This window comes from Xiphophorus maculatus, chromosome 21 (genome assembly GCF_002775205.1).
Source record: "Xiphophorus maculatus strain JP 163 A chromosome 21, X_maculatus-5.0-male, whole genome shotgun sequence".
In the NCBI taxonomy this organism is placed as follows: Eukaryota; Metazoa; Chordata; class Actinopteri; order Cyprinodontiformes; family Poeciliidae; genus Xiphophorus; species Xiphophorus maculatus.
The window spans coordinates 8,214,257-8,233,830 of record NC_036463.1 but is presented as its reverse complement, the minus strand read 5'-3'; the positions used below and the strand labels follow the sequence as shown (position 1 = coordinate 8,233,830).

The following is a 19,574-nucleotide window of genomic DNA, read 5'->3' as shown; positions in this document are numbered from 1 at the left end:
CACCCTGCCTACACAGGGGTGGCACTGGGAGGTTGGAATAAACATTTCCAAGAACGCGCAAGGATTCTGAAAACTTAAAACCGAGAAACACCGCCATCTGGTGTTCAATGCTGACAACTGACGCAATTTTATTTTATTTTTCTTGAAAGTAGGTCAAGACAAGACTGTGGAGCCAATCTTGAGCCAAAATCAAATAAATGGGTAAAATAAATAAATGAATAAATAATTGACATCTTTATTTCAATTTTTATTTATTCATTTATACATTTATTTATTCCCAGATTTACTATTTCTGGCTGGAATGGCTCTCCATATCCATATGAGAAAAACTATATATATATAGAAAGTCTCAGCGTCTTAGAAAATTATGTTCTGTCACTCAATTTAAATAATAAAATTATAGATTTAAAGAAAGCACCCCATGTCCCAAAAGTCACAATTTTCTCCCGTCATTTCATAGAATATTTCCACCAAACTATTTTATCTGAGGCAAGTGAGGCCTGCAGTGCTTTAGATATTTTCTCCTTGTCTTTGGTTTGGATGTCCACTGAAGGAGCCATTGCTACGCCCTTTTCATTTTAAAAGGCTGGACACTGTTCACTCCCCTTACATCTTTTCTTCTTTTTTTTAATCTCACTGGGGTTTGTTCCAAAAACTGAAAATTGAATTGTCACCCATTCCAGACTGAAGACTGATTTGTTTTCTTACATCATGCCATTGTCGGGGCATGATGTGACACTGTTTGAGATCTTAGACTACATTTAGTTAGTCGGGTCCCATTTAAGTTTAATTCTGTAGATCTGGCAGTAATCTGACCTGGACGTGACTTTTAAATTTGTTGGTAGTCGCAGTTAATTTATTTATGTCTGTCTAGATGGCATTACCTATTTAGGATAAAATAGAAACCAAACGGAGACATATTAGAAACGAAAATAACACAACACCTACAAACGACAGAGTGGTAACACTCCAGACAAAATAAGTAAAAGCTTAAAAAGTCCCACAGTGAAGAAAAAAGCGACTAAGATGTTGAGGAAACTAACAAAAAGACATCATTGTCATTTGTTCAGCACTAGCAAAAACGTCAATTGTTTTATATATAAAAAAGAAATCAAGTTTGACTATAAAGCCTGGACCGCTGCCATGGAAACTGACTTTTGAGCATCGATTGCTCCTACACCGATTAGTGAGGTCTGTTGTCAAGCCGAAGTGACGCGTTCACCATGGTTTCAACTCACTGCGCATGCGGTCTAGACAGTTATCACTATGGCGTCGCGTATACAAACGTGTAATGTTGTTTTTAGAGTATTAAGAGCTTGAAATCTCCAAACAACGAGGAAAACATGCACAGTGATAAGGTAAGTGGTTGACGTTTATCATTACTGATGGCAAATAAAAGCCAGAGATTTGTTATATGCCTTGTCTCAGACTCTGGACGTAGTCTTGTTGAGTAAATTTGACGTTTTCTTATTTGAACTATGTTTATGCCGGTCTAAGTGAATCTCAGTGTTATTACAAAGTAAACACAGATAATATATTTTCCTAGAAATTAACTAAGGAAGACACGTGGAGACCTGCTGAGCTGAGAAGACACCTCAGGGTAAGTCAAAGGTTCTTAAATAATCAGATTATTTGGGAGGTTGTAGTGATCATTTCATTAGTTATTTATCCAATATAGAATAATCACACAACGTCACATACAACATTAAGCTGAAATAATTTTTTAAAAATTAACGTTCGGTGCTCATGTTTGTGTACATTGTGTCCACACAAAAATTAATTTAGCTTTTTTCATACATTCAACCAAACTTTGTAGCATGTGATGTTAAAGGCTTCAAAGTGTATTTTAATTTGACAAGATTAGGGCTTATTAACTCCTCCTTAGGGATCATCATTAAGTAAAGTCGGTTGTTTCTTTTTGCCCCTCATCTTTTAAAGAACACATCCAGTCAATTTATGTCTTTGCCAAATTGTACTCCTCTTTGATATCAAGAAGAGAAGTACAATTTTTCTCTTCAATATCAATATCAAAGAGGAGTACAATAAAAACTGCCCTTTGAATCAGTTTTTATTTATAGAACACTTTTCATGCAATCAAATGCAAGAAAGCGCATGCTAGAGAGGTTAAAAATAACTAATCAAACCAATCAACAAAAATTGCTAAACAATATTAGTTAATTGTCAAACAGGTAGGTGAATAGGAGAGAGATGAATGTTTGTTTTAAAAGTATGAAAATCTGAAACACAAATGTTTTCAAAGAAAATACATTTACATTTCAGTTTTAGCATTTGTAGGATTATATCTACAATAGTGATAAAAACTACATTAAATAGATTCATAACAATAAAGGCAGCTGAGCTGAGCTGATTCTGACCAAAAAGAAGCCTGCTCCCTAATTGACATGTAAAAAACTGATATGGAATAAAAACCTTCAATGACCTGCTGGATGAAGACACATCACAGCTGATTTTAGGATGGTTAAAGTAAAATTATTAAACTTTTGGCTTGACCTTCTGTGGTGCAACTTGCCAAAGAACATTTATGGAAATATTAAATGTGGAAATATTGGAATATATGTGTATAGTTGAGCCTTATCATTTATACTCTGTGTAGATCAAATAAAATGTACAATAAGTTGTAACTTGTGTATCAAAAGAATTGTTGAAAACCAAAACTTGAAATTACATTCCTGCCCGTGATGAGCAGCTTTAAACTTCTGGCCTATTTTTTTCACAAAAGGGATCAAAATCAATAGCCTTTCATTTATGTGTTTGTAAGGAAAAAGACTATGGTGACGGCTATTCAAGACGGAGAGAAGACAATGAGAGAAAGCATCGTGGTGCAGAGTCCGTAGAGAGACAGCACAGAGATCCAGAGGAGTCCAGACGAGATAGAGACGAGCTCAAGGAAAGAGAGAGACGACGTGGAGACAGTAGAGACAGACATGCCGAGCGAAGGAAGGACGGATCTCGTGACAGGAGAGGTGACAAAGACAGGGAGAGACGAGATGACTACGACAGGAGAAAACAGGTAGTTGATGGTAGAGATATCAGGGACAGACACAAACATAAGGAGAAAGAGGAACTAAAAGTAAGGGAGGAGGTCAGGGACAAAAGGAGAGAAGAAAGAGGAAAGGAAAGAAGAAGAGAAGAACTGGAAAGGGAGCACAGGAGAGAGAGAAGGCGGCATGATGAAAGGGGTGAAGTAGGTAGAGATCAGACAGAAAAACTGCACAGAGAGCTGAGGGACAGAGGCGAATATGAAGACAAACGGAGAGACAAAGATGTTCAAGAAGAAAGAAGGCGTTCAGAGCGGACAGAAGATGGAGGTAGGCTTCCTTAAACTCGATTTTCCTATGTTTGGGTTGTCCATTTGCTGAAAAGCTTTTTTACCTTAGCACGTAAAGAAGACCACAGACGACGCAAAGAGGAAGGAGAAAGAAGACACAAGGAGAGAAGACATCATGTAGGACAAGGATAATTTCCTCCTTTCTTCTGTTTTTGATTTTTTGGTCACATTTGCTTCAGTAATGTGGCTATATTGTCGCTCTGATGCTATACAGGAGGAGAAACGGAAACACAAAAGTGAATCCAAGGAACGTCAAAACTTGAAAAAATCTGACAGTGATGTGTGGAGCTCCCATGGTGACAGGGATCAAATGTTAAGGGACAAGCACAAAGAAAGACATAAAAAAGAGAAGGACAGTGCAGATGGAAGGCATACAGACAGACGACACAGGGAGGCAGAGGAAGCGGACGTAGAGAAAAGCAGTTCCAAGAAATCCTCATCGGACAAAAGGAAGGAAGAGAAAAAGGTTAGTTGTTCCCTAAATTCTCTTTGAAACCTGTTTTTGTTCATTTTAAAATTATTTTCTGATGATATCGTGCCATTTTCCTTCTTCGTGTTACTTCCAAATAACTAGGATGAGAAAGAGCGGCAGCAGACAGCAGACGGACAACAAGGAGAGGACCATGTAAGTTTGACCACAAAACTGAGCAGGACATAAAGTGTTGCAGAAAAGTGGCCTGGTGATTGTAAAGGAAAGAAACTAGGAAAAAAAATTATATGAGATCACAGAGATTCAACATGACCAGAAGGTTTACTGATTTGACACAATTCCTGAACCTATGTATCAAAAATGTCCCTTCATAGATCTAGCTTTGTTTGTTTTTCCTTCAATGGGTCATTTATTCACATCTTGTGCTTTCTATGCAGCATGTATCACTGCACACGGTTCTTTTGTTCTGCCTTTCTCCCTATGGTTTGTTTATTTTCATCTGCAGATAGAAAATGCAGACTTGGCAGAGCAAGCATATGAAGAGGATTTTGAGGTAAAGGAGGAGCAGAAATATTTAATTCTGTTCTCGTCCATCTTTTATTTTGTCAACATCCTCATTTTTTAACATTTAATTGTTTACTTTTGCACGCTTTTATCGATTTACGTTCTAAGAGACTGGTAAGAAGTCAGCGCTGGACGTTTTATTTGCTACACTGTGTTGCTTGTGTAAACAATGCTTTATTTCCTCAAAGGATTATGAAGAGGATTTTGAAGACGTGGATGAGAGTGCTGATGAAGGTGAGGATGATGATGGAGAAGCGGAGCAGACTACAGAACAAAGTAAAGAGATCGAGGCGATCCGGAGAGCCATGGCTGAGGAGAACGAGAGGGTCGGAACGGCTCAGTCCAGGAGTAGTACGGCCAGAGAGGAGGAGCAGAACAGACCCAAATGGTCCAAAGGTGCTCTCTTTATGTTCAATACCATACACACAACTTATATAATTCAACAAAGTTTTATGCGACATTGTGGTCAATGTAATTAATCATAATCAATTGTTTAAAGGCTCTGAAAGGAATGAGAGTAAAACTTCTCGGCATGGCAAATTTATCAACTTTGTGGCTGCAAAGCAACGTGAAATCAGCAAGAAAGTTGCCACAAAGCAGAAGTACGTTAATTTAAAACTAAAATATTATTCCTCAAGCTGTTTGACATAATGTTTTATGAGCCGGTAAATGTTCTCTGACAACAGGAAGCGAAGTACAGAGCTGCTTCGTTTAATCGATCTGGACTTTTCCATGACGTTCTCCCTCCTGGACATCCCTCCTGTCAGTGAATATGAAATGTATATAAAGAGCTTTGGAAATGCCAACACCAAGCAGGTCTGGTTCATTTTCTGTTTTTTGAGTCTGTGACGAAACACCTGAGATACAAGTATAAAAAGGAAACAGCACATTTGAGTGAGAAGTGGGACTGTCTTCCTCCCAGGCTTACGTTCAGTGTAATGAGGATAACACAGACCGATACGTCCAGACAGAGGAAGTAGAAATATGTGAAAAGTGGACTCAGCATCCCCCTGAATACAATGGAGCTTGTGGAGGTAAGAAAGAGTCTTAAGGTTTTTCACATTTTGTCAGTTTGCACCCAACAACAGTAAGTCTTACTGACTGCAGAAGTTTTCAAGTTTAGCTGCAGTTACACAAACACAAACATCCTATGATTTTAACTATTCCAATGTAGTTCTGCCTGAGTGTTTGGGATTACTATTCTGCTGGAAGGTGAAGTGCAGTGTTAGGCCAAACATGGGATCCCCTTTGTCTTCTTCTTTGTTTTTTTTTTGCTGTTGTCCAATAAAAGTCCAATATGTGGAGTGCATGACTAATGCTTTGTCTGCATTATTGTGTTATGGATCTTTGCAGCAATTCAATTGTAACTCTGGCTGCTCTTGTTCAGCCATTTAGATTAGGGGGAATGTTTAAGTCCCGATCGGTTTGTAGCGTGCCATACGCTATCCATTTGAAAATGATGGATTGGGCACTGCGAAGGGAGATTCTCAGGGATTGAGAGATTGTTTTATCACATAACCCTGTTTTAAACCTTTCTAAAACTTTTCCCTTCATTTTTTTTGCTGAGCTTCTTGCGCTCCATGATGCTGTTTCTTGTGAGACCTTCACAGAAAGTTGGATTTTTTTTAAGAGTTGTTAGGCCAAGGGAGTGAATAAAAATGCATGTCTCGTTTTTTTGTTTTTGTTTTTTTTTTTATTTGTGAAACTGTTTGAAAACCATGAATCATTTCCTTTCCACTTAATAATTTGCAACATTGTGTTGGTTTATCACATAAAATCCCAATGAATCACTTTGACTCATAGGACAAAAAGTGAAGAAGTGGATTGATTATAGGCAGTGATGTTGCACCTTTTTATTTTGCAGATCCAAACTTCTCTCAGGACGCACAAGACAAAAGCAGGATTGACATCCTTCTCGATTCACAATGTCTGATGTCGTTTCTGAGCTCAGCCTCACAGGTTTTACATATTTTATAACTGTTTTTATTATTATTATTTCTTCAATGTGTCATTGTTTGTAAAGTTTTAAAAGGTGTTATTTCAAGCTTTTTCTTTGAGTTGTAAGCAGTGACTTGTTGTTCTTTTTGACCAAACGCAGGTCATGGTGGTGCTACTGGAGGAAGATCAGGCAGAGAAGAAATCCCTGAGAAAGCTGAAGACTCAAACAGATTCGCTTTCTTTCAGCGATGGAAGTTTGCAACTCAACACTAAGTTCCCTTTTCTTTTAGGTACAGTACCATGCAAACGTATTCAAAAGACAATCTTTAGTAATGCAGTCAAGGTGATCACACATTGGTTTAACATTGTTTTTATTCCCTTGTTCTACTTGTGGTATTTTGTTTTTTAATACAAATTCCTAATATTATCAGAATGCTGTACATCATTCAGAAAATAACAAAGCTGGGATTAACCTTTCAATCACAGGTCGACAGATTAGTTTGGTGCAGTTCTCTGAGGTTCAGAAGCACATCATGCTGTCTGTCCACATGCCCACATCCAAAGCCAGCACTGTCGGCCTCGACAGCTGCACCGTCATCTGTGTGTGGAACATCTGGGAGCCATCCAGACCTCAGAAGATACTCATCTATGAATCAGAGGTTCACATTTACACAATCTAATTTCAGCTTCAGCAAAGCCTGCTTGACTTTAGAATAATACTTGCCTTACAGAGACATTGTTCTGCGGCAGTTGATCGAAGTTTGGCTAAAATAATTGAGACGAGAACAACCAAGCTAATAAGACTAACAAAAAATCCCAGAAAAACCACTTTTAACACCAATAACGGTGAACGCTTGTAACGTTTTTGCTCCTTGCAGGTCCAGTGTTGCTGCTTCAGCCCAGGAAAGTCCACTCTGGTGTTTGCAGGAACACTGGTTGGCTCTGTGGTGGTGTGGGACCTGAGGGAGTATGCCAGCAACCATTACAGATTAAAGATGGGTGATTATGAGTGGACCTTCAGACATCCCACCTTTTCCACCGGTATGTGAGGAAAAGTTTCATTCACTTAAACTTTTTCCTTAATATTCATTTTCATGTTAAATATTTTAGAAATGTTTTTGTTCTTGCAAACTTGTGCCAAATGCAGGGGCGCTTTAAGAAATTAGATAACCACATTTGTTTCAGTATTTCAAAACATAAAACTCATAAACTGTCTGGATTAAATCCAGGGTTTTATTTTTGTTGATTTTGTTGATTATCCCTTACAGCATCCCTCCAGTGCAGAAGCTGTTTGTCTACAGCTTCTGTTTGTCAGAACAAACATGGTGAGTTCTGACATCTTGTCTTTTGTTGTTCTGTCAACACAGACGCAGTGATGTCCGGCTCAGGCCATGTTTCGCCTATCACCTCCATAGAGGTCGTTCCCTCTTTTGTTGCTGGAGGACCGAGACCAGAGGTCCCACTTTTAGCCTCTGAGGAAGGTGTGACTTTCTTTGCACAGTGACTGAATATTAGTGTGTCATTACTTTGTTTTTTCAACCCAATCAAAGTCAATCAACTGAAATTATATTTTTATCGCTCAGAATCATCAGGATTGTCGTTCCAACTTGCCTCCTTGGATGAAAGCGGGATTTTAAATTTCTGGGTAGGTTAGGCAACAAAGAGAAATAAGTTTGATGAAATGATCCAGAGAGGTGCAACATCGTAGCGTTTGGTTATTTTATTAATTTGTTATCCTCAAATTAGTTTTCTCTTAAAAACTTCAACACAAATTTCTGGAATATAGTATACAAATAAAATCCTCAAAATCCTTATCTGATTCAAGCAGATAAGGAATTTGCTTAAATCTGAAATTCTTTGCAACAGTTTAGAATTTTCTTCATATTTTATCAGGATTTTATGTGAAAGAGCATCACAAAGTAGTGTGTAATTATGACATAGAAGGGAAATAAACTTTCTCCCTGACTTGTCTGCTTTGTTTCTGATCGTGTTTGTTTATTAATGTTCTCTACCACCTTTTGAGACATGTCTCTGGAGGTCATGGGATGAACTCCTGCCTCCTGAGCCACTGTCACCCCATTCACTCCTGGTTAGCTGTTGTGCCTATGTACAGATCTGCATAAAATATAAAAAAGATTCCCTGAATATTGAGTGGAACATCTAAAAATTTGTTTGGAAATGTATATGTGAACGTATAAATCCACTAAAGTGTAGTTTTGTGTGGCATCATTATTATTCATCAGGCTACTTTTCCCCCCAGATACTGACACTTTTATGTGTTTTTCTCTTTGCATCCTATAGGTGGTGGTGGAGCTCCCTAAAGGCAACGAGGCAGGCTCGCCAACAGATTTAGGTAATTGAGTCACATTTTATAGACCGCCCTGTTCTATCCAGTAAACATACTCATATTTCTCCCACACATGTTTTGGCCTTAATTCTGTCTTGTGTTTCCCACCCTGCAGGTCTCCGTCCCGGGGGAAGAGTGAAGCTGCTTCACAGTTCCTCCCTCCTCACTGTTCCGAGGTTAGATTGATAAATAGCTCATGACGAGCACTTGTCAGCCGCTGGCCTTAAAAATACCTCACAGTGGCTTGACCCAGTGGGACGCAGCTGTTCTACAGTGGTCACATGAGCCAGTGTTTGTCCCCTCGACATGTCTCTGAAGGTCATGTACTGTACAGGCTGTGGGGACATGATGTGACGGGAGAGTTTGTGAGATCTAATGTTGTGCTCTCTTCATCTCCAAGGCCGTCACTAAAAGAGGCAGCAAAAACAAGGCCATTTCAGACGCTGCTTTTAAAATACCATCCAACAGACTCCAATCATTTCTTTATTGGCACCAACCTGGTGAGCAAAATGTATCCGAATTCAAACTAGTGATCCCTAGTTCCTTTTGGGAAATGTTTTGACTTCCTGTTTCTTTCCAGGGTCTGGTCAGACATGGAACAAGTCACGGTTTGAAGGCTCCTCCACAGTTTTACAAGTCCCAGGAGGTGGAAGAAAGAACTGTTGACATCAACTCAATCCACTTTTCTCCTTTCAGACCAAATCTCTTCCTGGTAGGAAGTGTTCCTTTTCAAACTGAATCAGTTTTAAGACATACAGCCTTCTGCACACATACTAGTGCTGCTTGTTGATATATGAAACTCTTATGTTAATCTTTGATTACAGTATCATACTTTCACACTGAAAAATTTTAGAAAATGTTTACTTTTATTTAGGGACAATTGTTCAGATTGAAAGCAAATTGCATATTGTGAAATAACTGTTTTTAACAAAATTCTTACTCCTGAAAACATTGGTACCCTTCAAGATTCTTAGCTTGGGAAAGATTTCTCTAAGTCAAGACAATAATTAAATAGCTTAAAATTAATAAGCAGACCAAGTTACACAAATAATATTTCCCTTATTCTGTTCCCTCCTCCAAAGAAGATTCTTCTCATGTTACTCTGAAATGATGAATTCCAGGTACTTGATTCATATTTTGGTGCAAGGGTGTACTTTAGTACCTTACTGTGAGTTTTTTCTTCCCTTTTTGTAGGTGGGCTGTGCAGATGGCAGCATCAGGGTGCATGCAGTCAGCCACGATCAGCCTGTGGCAGAATGGATGAACAGCACCAGTGGAGAAGCGGTGATCTCGCTGCAGTGGACCCAGACCAGGCCTGCTGTGTTTTGTGTCCTCGACGCAGCGTCTAACCTTCACATATGGGACATGTTGAAAGATGATGGACAGCCTGTTAAGACAGAGACATTTTGTGCTGATAGGTAACACCAACTAAATGAGTGACATATATAACAAAACTTTTATGCCATTCTGTGTTTATATCAGGTGTGTGCTTTGTGTTTTTAGGGTAACAGCTATGGCTGTGTTTGGAGACTCAGGACAACAAAACACATACTCAGGAATTGCGCTGGCACACGAGTCAGGAAACATAGAGCTGCAATATTTCACTCAACCTTTGACGTTGCCCAACCCTGCAGAGGAGGGAAAGTTGGAGAGCTTAATGACTGAAGCCTTTTGAAACCCTCCATCTTGACTTTATACTGATACCGACTCACTTTAGTGTTACTTTAAAGGTTCAATTCATTTGAAAACACAGAAGGAGCAAGTTCAACTAATACAACTTCTATAGACATCATCCTATATACTTTGCTGTTTCTTTATTTTGTAGTTTAATGCGAAATTGAACAAACATGGGGTGAACATGGCCATGAGGGGAAAGTTGTTAATTCGTCGATTGTCCTTACTTTAAAAAGAATATTGTACACGTTTGTGGATATATGAAAATATTTATACTTTCTGGCTATAAAATATTTTTATTACAAAGTGTGAGTTATTTTAAATAAATGTAGTAAATCTGTATATACAATGTTGGGTTTTATTTTTCCTTTCATATACATATCACACCATAAAGTAATGTCATGTGTAAAATTACTCAATTTGACTTTTAACCCCACAGAAACAGAATTAGGTTAGACACTAACTGCATCATGGGAGAAGAAGTGGAGATGGTTGAGGAGTATAATAATAATAATAATAATAATAATAATAATAATAATAATAATAATAATAATAATACATGTTATTTATATAGTACTTTTCTAAAAACTCACACTTTGCAGGATTCAGGGAAAATTACAAACAGTACTTCAGTACATCAAACAAAATCATAAAAGGTAACAGAAAAACTTAAATACATAGCACTGGACAACAACAGAGTGTTTTCAGGAGGAGACTTAGATTTGCTGTAATACAGACTGCTAAAGAAGACCCTATAAACAGCTATTAGCATCAACCCTTTGAAGAACCTTGGGGGATATGAGTTACAACAACATTTATCTTCCATTTGGGACTAATAAACTATTTTGGAATGGAATTGAATTATCTTTAAAATATTTTTGAAATAAAGCAAGAGTTTTTGCAGCCAAGTAACTATGGTTGCCTAGAAACAAGTGAAGAACAAGGGAAACAATTTAAAGAAATACAAAATGAGAGTAGTGATTTGCATTCTTGCAGCTCAAAGAGGTTAAACTTTTTGGATTTTATTGTTTATTTTTCATAGACTCAAACAGTACTTTCTTTAATATTTTACAAATTACCAACAAAAGATTACAACATCAGAGATTTACACCCATTGGATGTTGGATGCCTATGCATAACTTGGTATTGTATTGCGCTATTATTATTATTATTATTAGTAGTAGTAGTAGTAGTATCAGTTGCACAAATGAAGTATGAAGGGTTTGAGATTATTGAGAAATGATTTTAACTTTGATATCAAAAATTTCAATACACTTCCATGACACTTTTAAAGTTTACAATGTGGATTAATTTATAATTCAATTGACTAGATTGTTTTCACTTCCCAGAGTGCCTTGCATTAGCTTCTTTGTAATGCAGGCATGGGAAACGTTTTCTTACATTTTCCTCAGGATGAGTACACTTATTTATTCTCAGATTTCTGCAGAGCTTTACAAGCAGAAAGATTTAGAGCAGAATCACATCTCAGACTTGAAGAACACCACCCCCTGAAGACCGAGTCATTTTGAGGTAGTGACTCCAGGACAGGAGAGCAAATCATCCAAGGTTCAGCATAGAGGGTGTTATCTTAGCTCTCTAAGATGACAGAACCAACAAGACATCAATCTCAGAAATTTCACATTTACGATAAAAGGCAGACTGGAAACAAGGTAGATCAGCTTGAAGGTGGTTACCAGGAAGTTATTGCTGTAACTATCAGTAAAGCATTCTATTTGTGTCTGCAGGTTTTTGCCTATGAAGAGGATGAGCACTTCCTTGTTCATGGGTTCTATCACTTCAAGCATTTCCCCTGTGACAGCCCAGTACGTTTCATGATACACTCCCCTGCAATTCATGCCTTTATCAGCCTCCACGCAGACAACAAAGTAAGCCTTTTCAGACCTAAATGCTATAGGGAGACCATCTGGAGAAGAATGCCCTTTTTGGGCCTGACTCCTACAAAGGTCCTGGGATGGATAATAGGCTGGGGCCCCGGGCCCATCTTCACTCTCCTGGACAATGAATTGCGGCATTTGGATACTGCGGACAACGCTCTTGATATTCGACTGTGTGAGGCAGCAGAGCATTCCTGGGAGCTGGTTACTGTAGGCTTTGGGAACGTGTGTGTGTGGTCGGTGTTGCTCATGAGGTGCAGAGTGAAGATACAGGAAGGGCTGCAGCAGAGAGCTTTCACTCACATGGCATTGGCTCCTCCACAGAAGAAGAGGCCTCACCGTGCCTTTGTTGCATGTGGAATGGAGGTTACTGTGATCAACCTCGATGATGGGGTGGTTCTGGATCACCAGGAGGAACTCTGTCCAAGGTCTGCAGGATCATGACGATGTTATGCACAATTATTGGTTTTGTGGTATCTATGCAGTTTTACCTTTGTTGAGCTCATTCTTTGGTTTACAATCTCATGCACCACCTTAGTAGCTGGAGCATGAAAGCATATAAATGACTAAATTTTCCTCAGTATGAAGAGCTGTAAAATGTAAATGTACTTATTTTACTTTTTTCATTGTCTTAAATTACAACCACATCATATACGTTTTACGTGTCCTACAAAATAGCGCATTTCAACAATGTTTTACAAATAACTGCAGTTGTATTTTGCCCACCAGAGTCAATGCTTTGTTAAAGAGAAACAGCAAGCTCAATTAGTGGTAATGGCAGTTCCAGTGTCAGCTGCCTGTAGGTGCCACGGAAACTGTGGCAGCTGACACTGATTGAACATAAATATGAATATATTTGTTTCAAATAAATAAATAAAACAAAACAAGAATATTATTTATCCCACTAAGTTCCACTGCTACCGAACCGAAGTAGTGACAAGCAATGGCAGCTGACAGCAGAACTGCCACTTTACATCAAGTAAGTGCAGTCAAAATAGTAGTCAAAATAGATCTTACATGATTTAATAACCAATAACATTATCATTTCAAAAATAATTATTTACAAACACAATATCACTAGCACATTTTGAGAAAATTGTTGTCAGCATTCACCAAAATAGCGGCAGCAGTGGTGGAAGCCCTGGTTCGAGACAGTGGCAGCTTCTGGCTGCTGCCACTGTCTCGAACTGAGTTCAACCTTGCTGTTGTTAAGCCACCTTTTACTTTGATTGGAGCCTGTATGGCTACTGGCTTTACACATCTAGACTGAAATTTCTCAGTTGGACTTTGACTGGAACATTCCAGGACAATATGAATTTTTCATGAATCATTTTATTGGGTTGTATGTTTAGTGATGAACCTCGTCCTCCCCGTTCAATTATGTGCTATTTTGTGTTTGTCTAGCATTGTGATTTTAGTATGACAAAGTGTGAAAAATTAAAGGACTTTAAATAAATTTTGCATGACACTTGATGTTAATAATCTATTTCTGACATAAATGTTGGTGTAATCAGCAGTACCTAACGTATTTTTTATGGAAATCCTATCTGTATGATTTATGGCATGACTTAGTTTTTTTCTTTTATTTATTTATTTTTTTATATATAACCAGCCATCATTGTTTTATATGTATTAATTTGAAAAATGGATCCTTATATAATAAGCTGGTAAGTTATTTAAAAAAGATATAGAAGTGTTTTGCTGAGAACTGTTTTAAAAGACTTTTTCTCTCACAGTGAAATCACCGCAATGTTGTTCTGCACCCAACTTGACTGTTTGATCACCGGTTTCCAAGATTATGCCATCACAGTCTGGGGTCTTGACTGGGTTCCACGTGTGACTTTTTTTGGACACGATGGTAACTTTAAGATTAAACTGCTTCAGGTTCAATATTTATTTATATAACCAATTGACTTCATTTTGTCTAACTTCTATTTGTTTGTTCTACTTAGGTGTGGTGAATTCGCTGTACTATTGCTCCAAAACAAACCTGCTAGTCTCATGCTCTGCAGACTGCACCATCCGTAGCTGGGATGTAAAAAAGAACTTGGCAATCGATTGTTTCCACACAGACCAGAACAACCCTCCACTGTGTTTGGTTGGCAAAAAGAACGAACACCCATTTTTCTCTTTTTCTGACAAAGGTGTGGATCTTTGGTTTGTAACAGCTTGGTACACCCTCCACACAAAGATCAAAGGGGATGAAGACATCGCATTGAAACAAATCGTAGTCTCACATTTGCCTCCTTGCTACCCAACCCGAGTGACTTGTGTCAGTGAAGATGATCATATCTATCTGGTTTCTGCTGGAACAGAAGAAATGCTGACTTCCTTTAAGGCAGGAAAGACGGTATTATGTGCTGCCTACTGCCTTCAAAAAGAGCTTTTGTTTGTCTTGACTCAGGGTGGTACCTTATTGCAAGTCAACTCACTCGCTAATCCAGCCACTTTGATACAAGAATGGGAAGGCAGAGGCCGGGGTCCCTGGCCAATATCAGACACTTTAAGTAAAAAGGATGTCCAAAATCTGCCGGAGCCTGGCCCCGCCTGTTGCATGGTGACTTACAGCTACTTGGGAGACCCTAAGAAGGCTTTAGAGAAGTGGAAAAGTTTAAAAAATGGAAGAGGCAGCAGTCAGAGGGACAGCAAACATATTGATCATTTCAAGAATAAGTAAGCAGCTTCTCTTTACATAAAAGTAGTATATTGCCAGATGTATTCGCTCACAGATCCAGATCATTAAATCCAGGTGTCTCAGTTGCTTCCATGGCCACAGGTGTATAAAATCCAGCACTTCAGCATGCAAATTGCATCTTCAAATGAATTGCCCTCAGGAACTCAGTGAAATTTCAATGTAGTGTCATAATAGGATGCCTCGTGTCGTTAAATGTCCTCCCTGCTGAAAATTTTACAGTCAGCTCTTAGTGGTATTAAAGGTGCAGCATGCAAGTTTTGTAAATAGTATGTTGTTTACATATTTAATAGAGTTGTGATATTCTGTGAAAAAACTGCCAGTCATGCTTGTGTTCGTGCTGCTCAATGTGCTAATGGCAGAGGAAGCCGTGCTAATGGAGGAGAAGCAGACATTATATTAAACCCCACAGATTAAAAATGGGATGTCACTCAGGAATGTGTGTGAAGGCAGATGAGTGAATACCTATGGTATTATACGGTAGTGCATTTGAACTACTAGAAGTTGTTCTATTGTGTGTAATTCTTTATACATTTTGTGTTTGAATCAGATTTTGGGTTATCATTGGCCAAAGTGGTGGCTGTGTGAGTGTCCTCGCAATGGATGATGGGACGCTCCTGTACAGAACCCCCGCACACAAGGGCAAGGATGTCACAGCAGTGAAGGTCTACTCGAAGTACAACTACCTCCTCTCCTCGGGTGAATTTAAATCAAACATTTATATATCCTCACACGTCTTTTTTAAAGAAGTTTTGATTACTTTAAATCTAATCATCAAGGTGAGGACTTCACGGTGGTGGTGTGGAGAATTCACCCCGATGCTGCAACGTGTCTCAGCCATTGGCAGACGGTGATATGTTATGAGCCTCAGGTCTACCTGGCGGCCCTGGAGCTGCAGGTGGCCCTGGCGTTTCAAGAGCCTAACAGCAAGTCCTACAGCCTACAACTCTACCATGTGGAAAACCTGAAACGAGCAGAATGTCAGCAAAAAAATGCACATATAGATTCCCTCACAGGTCACGGCTTGGTATAACCTCTACATGGGAAACTGCAAAGGGGATTTTTACCCGAGTAACTCATTTTTATGGTTTGTTTTTGTTTTGCAGGAGTGTGTGCAATTCCTGAAATAAAGGCATTTGCTTCCTGCAGTCTGGATAAGACAGTTCGCATCTGGAATGAGAAGAATAAGCTCATCTGGTTGGACTTACTTCATATCTTCTTTTTAACCCTGCTTTATTTTATTTACCAGAATGTTTATGTGTTTTGGGTTAGGGTTATAAAATTATCCACACTACTTGAACTTTTTCCAATTTTGTCACATTGCAATCATAGACTTCAATGTTCAACTCTGTGAAGGGAAAGATGCTAAATTTATACCAAAAGAGTCCAAAAGTAAAATATTTAATCATTATGCAAAATGTTGTTTAAAGAGGTAAAGTTCACATTGCATCCCCCTAACCTTCTTTGTGTTGGTGTACAACAAAATAGGAACAAGTTCAAGGGACATAAACACTTTTGCAAGACATTGCATATTTTAGAATAAATATTCAAACACCATATATTTTGTTTTCAGGGTGCAACAGCTTGTGGCAGCACCTCAGTGTATGGAATACAGTGGAAACGGGGAGCTATTTCTGGGCATGAATGGGGACCTGTACAGGCTAGAGTTTGCACAGTTTCTACCAAAGAAATACCAACGAATGGTGCAACTATTGGCTGCTTATTATTTACCTGAATTTAAAAATTGCACACAGGAAAGTTTCATTATCACTATGCCTGATTTTTTTTTCCAGCTTCGCTGCTACTATTTTGAAAATGTCCTTTCTGAGCTGCCTACTTCTGAGGTTGAAAAAACACGCGACAAAGCAGAGTAAGACAGGTTCCACTTTCAGGTTACAATAATAATGCAATTATCTGAATAAGTTCTGAGCACTTTTGTATTCTAGCATGTCAATTAGTGAGGCAGAAAGATTAAAGGAAGCTATCAGCAGCAATGAGGTAATGAATATATACCTGCAGCACGACAAGGTGAGTATATAAAAAGGTACATTTTAAGATCTGCTGAACACAGTAATAATTAAAATACCTGGCTCATAAATACATTTTTTCCCATCTGTGTCAGAGGGCTTCAGTGATCATAGACATGGACCTGAAGGCTCTAATAAAGGGAGACGTAATTTGCACACAAAAGAAAACTCACAGTACTAAACAAACCAAGAAAGATGCCTTTGACCATTACATGCATGAGTTATATGGATTGTCACCTTGTGAGCAGGTATATTTCAGCAAAAACTTTTTTTCACCTGATTTTCTCAAGTACTTGAAAATAAATGAAACTGTCAAACAGTCCAGTATTTAAATCTCTAATATACTGAACTAGTTTTCAGTGATTCTCAAAAGTATGCAAGCAGGTCTCTCTTGAAAAGTAAATCTTGCATCTCATTGAGACAGACTGTTTAAACAAAGGTCAAATAAATACATTAATGCACATCCCGGTTAAATGGCCAGGTTTTGTAATGTCATAAGACCAGATGAATGTGACATATATGACAGATCCTTTAGGAGTGAAATATACATATATTTTTTAGAGATGAAACACCCTGCATAGAAGGAAGAAGTGGGCAAGCCCTTAAATTCCCTATTGTTGAAGTAGATTTGATTTGTTTACAGTAAACTTTCCATAATGAGATCAACCTGAAATTAAGATGTACTCTCTCAATAGTTTTTTTTTCTGACATTTTCTGATTTGCATCATGACATGTAAAAAAAGGCAAGGTTTATTGGCAACAGAGTGCATGTCAAATTTAAGGTGGAAAATGTAGAGAAATCATTTATCAATCAATTAATTAATCAATTTTATTTATAAAGCACCTTTCATACTAAAAGCAGCTCAAAGTGCTGTACAGATCAATAAATATAAATCCACAAAAATAAACAATTACCCACCCACCCCCACGTGTATAATTGTACACCAGGGTTGTTTACACACTGGACATCCTGTTTGTTATTTACATGCAAAAGATTTTTTTCTTTCTTTTTTTTGCTACTTTATTTTTTATGTTGAGCACATTTGCAAAAATCATACTAATTTGTGTTATTGGCTGTTAAACACTCTGCTTTTCAGACTGGTGTAGATGAAGAAGATTTTGATGATATTATAATGAAGTCCAAAGCACGTTTAATGCGAACCATTTACGTTCCAAAGCCAAAACAATCTCTCAGTCCTGTGGCCACTGAAGTGCCTGCAGAAAAACAGGTATAAACCTTCACAACGTCAATATTTTTTTATCTATTAATGCTGATTTAATTTTCCTGTAATAGACAGCAAAGTGACAGCTTTAGGAGAAAATCTATGACACTTGTATCATTCTCTTTTTTCCATTTGTAGTCACAGCATTTTCCTCATTTTTAAGTTTGTTTTAGCTTTGCTTCTTTAATGTTTCAGATCATTGAACCAGTGTCAATATCAGAGAAATAGAACAAATAGTAAATGCAAACAGCAATTTTGAACTGATGTTTTACATTTATTAGATGGGAAAGGCTTTATTGACCAATGTTGCTCTATGTGAAAATATGCGGCCCTTGTTAAAAGATACGTTATCTGTAATTGATTGCATTTTACTGTAGGAAAGCCGAGTTCAATTTCACAAGCTAGATACAGGTTTGATTATTGCCAGATCTGTAGGACCAACAAATAACTTGAGAACTTGTCTAAAAACATGAAGCGGGCTTAAAGGTGCCAAAAACCAAAACATTCTGCTCCAATCTAAAGAAATTCAAGAGTAGATAAAAAGGTTGGCTAGCTACAGTAACAGTCTGGAAAAGGTGGCCAATAACAGGAAATGCAGAAACTTTGGAACAGTAGTGAATCTTCCAGGAGCATTTGGGCAAATGACTTCCATGGTGCTGATGACAAAGAACATTAAGGCTCATTGTACATTTGCTCAACAACATCAATAGCTTTAACATCTTTTAAGAAAAAGAACACGATGTCTACAGTCGTGGGAGTTGTATTGTGAAGGTCTCACTTACTTTGTTTATGTAATGCACACAAAAGAAAACTCACATAAATTACCATACATTTTCCTCTCCAGTAGAAATTATGAAGGAGACATCCACCAGTTTGTGATCTTGACATCAAGCACAATTGGGTTATGCAGCAATAATCTAAAGAGTATTCCTCCACAGTGATGTTAAAGAGTAATTGCCAGTTATAAGTGCTTCATAGCAGTTGTTCCTACCAAGAGGGGGACAACAATATTAATTGTTTTTATCTTGTAACCAGGTTGCTATGTATTGCAAATTTTTGCTCAGGTCCCTCTTGAAAATGAGATCTAGATCTCAACGGGGTTTACCTGATTAAATAAAGGAATAATAATAAAAAAAAATAATAATAATAATAACAACTCTTAATTATTAGGTTTAGGGGGTAGTTAATTTTCACATTTAGCAATGCTGTTTTGGGTAGATTTTCCGCTCTATTTGTCATCAAATTTGTTTAATAACTTTTCTTAAGCACTGTATAACATAAAACCAAAAAATATCCAGATTGTGAAGACAAAGGTGGCCAAAAAGGCTCCAGTGTTGAAAGCTCTACTTTCAAAACAAGTCAAAATGGAAAAGGTAAAACCAAGACATATTCAGACATTTTGGGACTGGAGCAGGCAGTGGCACTTTATCAGATG

General features: G+C 37.9%; 2 protein-coding genes across 3 annotated transcripts; both read left to right on the top strand.

Annotated features, from left to right (window-relative positions):
* The first annotated feature begins 1,175 nt into the window (after window positions 1–1,175).
* On the top strand, window positions 1,176–10,592 carry wdr60 (WD repeat domain 60). Its single transcript, XM_023325922.1, has 23 exons — window positions 1,176–1,358; window positions 1,547–1,600; window positions 2,780–3,329; window positions 3,399–3,466; window positions 3,564–3,815; window positions 3,924–3,974; window positions 4,285–4,332; window positions 4,532–4,739; window positions 4,843–4,945; window positions 5,030–5,159; window positions 5,266–5,377; window positions 6,208–6,302; window positions 6,442–6,571; window positions 6,768–6,940; window positions 7,160–7,322; window positions 7,649–7,762; window positions 7,865–7,926; window positions 8,583–8,634; window positions 8,744–8,804; window positions 9,029–9,128; window positions 9,209–9,340; window positions 9,823–10,046; window positions 10,132–10,592. Exons 1-23 carry the CDS (start codon window positions 1,344–1,346, stop codon window positions 10,301–10,303), a joined length of 3,069 nt encoding a protein of 1,022 aa, XP_023181690.1. The 5' UTR covers window positions 1,176–1,343; the 3' UTR covers window positions 10,304–10,592.
* A 206-nt stretch (window positions 10,593–10,798) lies between these two features.
* Window positions 10,799–19,513, top strand: wdr97 (WD repeat domain 97). 2 transcript variants are annotated; one of them, XM_023325929.1, is made up of 9 exons: window positions 10,799–11,972; window positions 12,048–12,625; window positions 13,934–14,055; window positions 14,150–14,870; window positions 15,440–15,588; window positions 15,669–15,905; window positions 15,996–16,086; window positions 16,463–18,145; window positions 19,438–19,513. In XM_023325929.1, exons 1-8 carry the CDS (start codon window positions 11,904–11,906, stop codon window positions 16,761–16,763), a joined length of 2,268 nt encoding a protein of 755 aa, XP_023181697.1. In that variant the 5' UTR covers window positions 10,799–11,903; the 3' UTR covers window positions 16,764–18,145; window positions 19,438–19,513. The 2 variants fall into 2 exon arrangements, with proteins under 2 accessions (XP_023181697.1, XP_023181696.1); XM_023325928.1 differs by lacking the exon at window positions 19,438–19,513 and having other exon boundaries at window positions 10,799–12,625; window positions 16,463–19,222.
* The last annotated feature ends 61 nt before the right edge of the window (window positions 19,514–19,574 follow it).

What these genes read in the sequence shown, in the direction of transcription:
- wdr97 (XM_023325928.1), top strand. Translation starts at nt 11,904, where the DNA reads ATGACAGAACCAACAAGACATCAATCTCAGAAATTTCACATTTACGAT. An exon ending in GACTTTTTTTGGACACGATG is followed by an intron (nt 14,056 to 14,149) that starts GTAACTTTAAGA and finishes TGTTCTACTTAG; the next exon opens with GTGTGGTGAATTCGCTGTAC. An exon ending in ATTGATCATTTCAAGAATAA is followed by an intron (nt 14,871 to 15,439) that starts GTAAGCAGCTTC and finishes TGTTTGAATCAG; the next exon opens with ATTTTGGGTTATCATTGGCC.
- wdr60 (XM_023325922.1), top strand. An exon ending in CATATGAAGAGGATTTTGAG is followed by an intron (nt 4,333 to 4,531) that starts GTAAAGGAGGAG and finishes ATTTCCTCAAAG; the next exon opens with GATTATGAAGAGGATTTTGA. An exon ending in TCTTTATTGGCACCAACCTG is followed by an intron (nt 9,129 to 9,208) that starts GTGAGCAAAATG and finishes GTTTCTTTCCAG; the next exon opens with GGTCTGGTCAGACATGGAAC.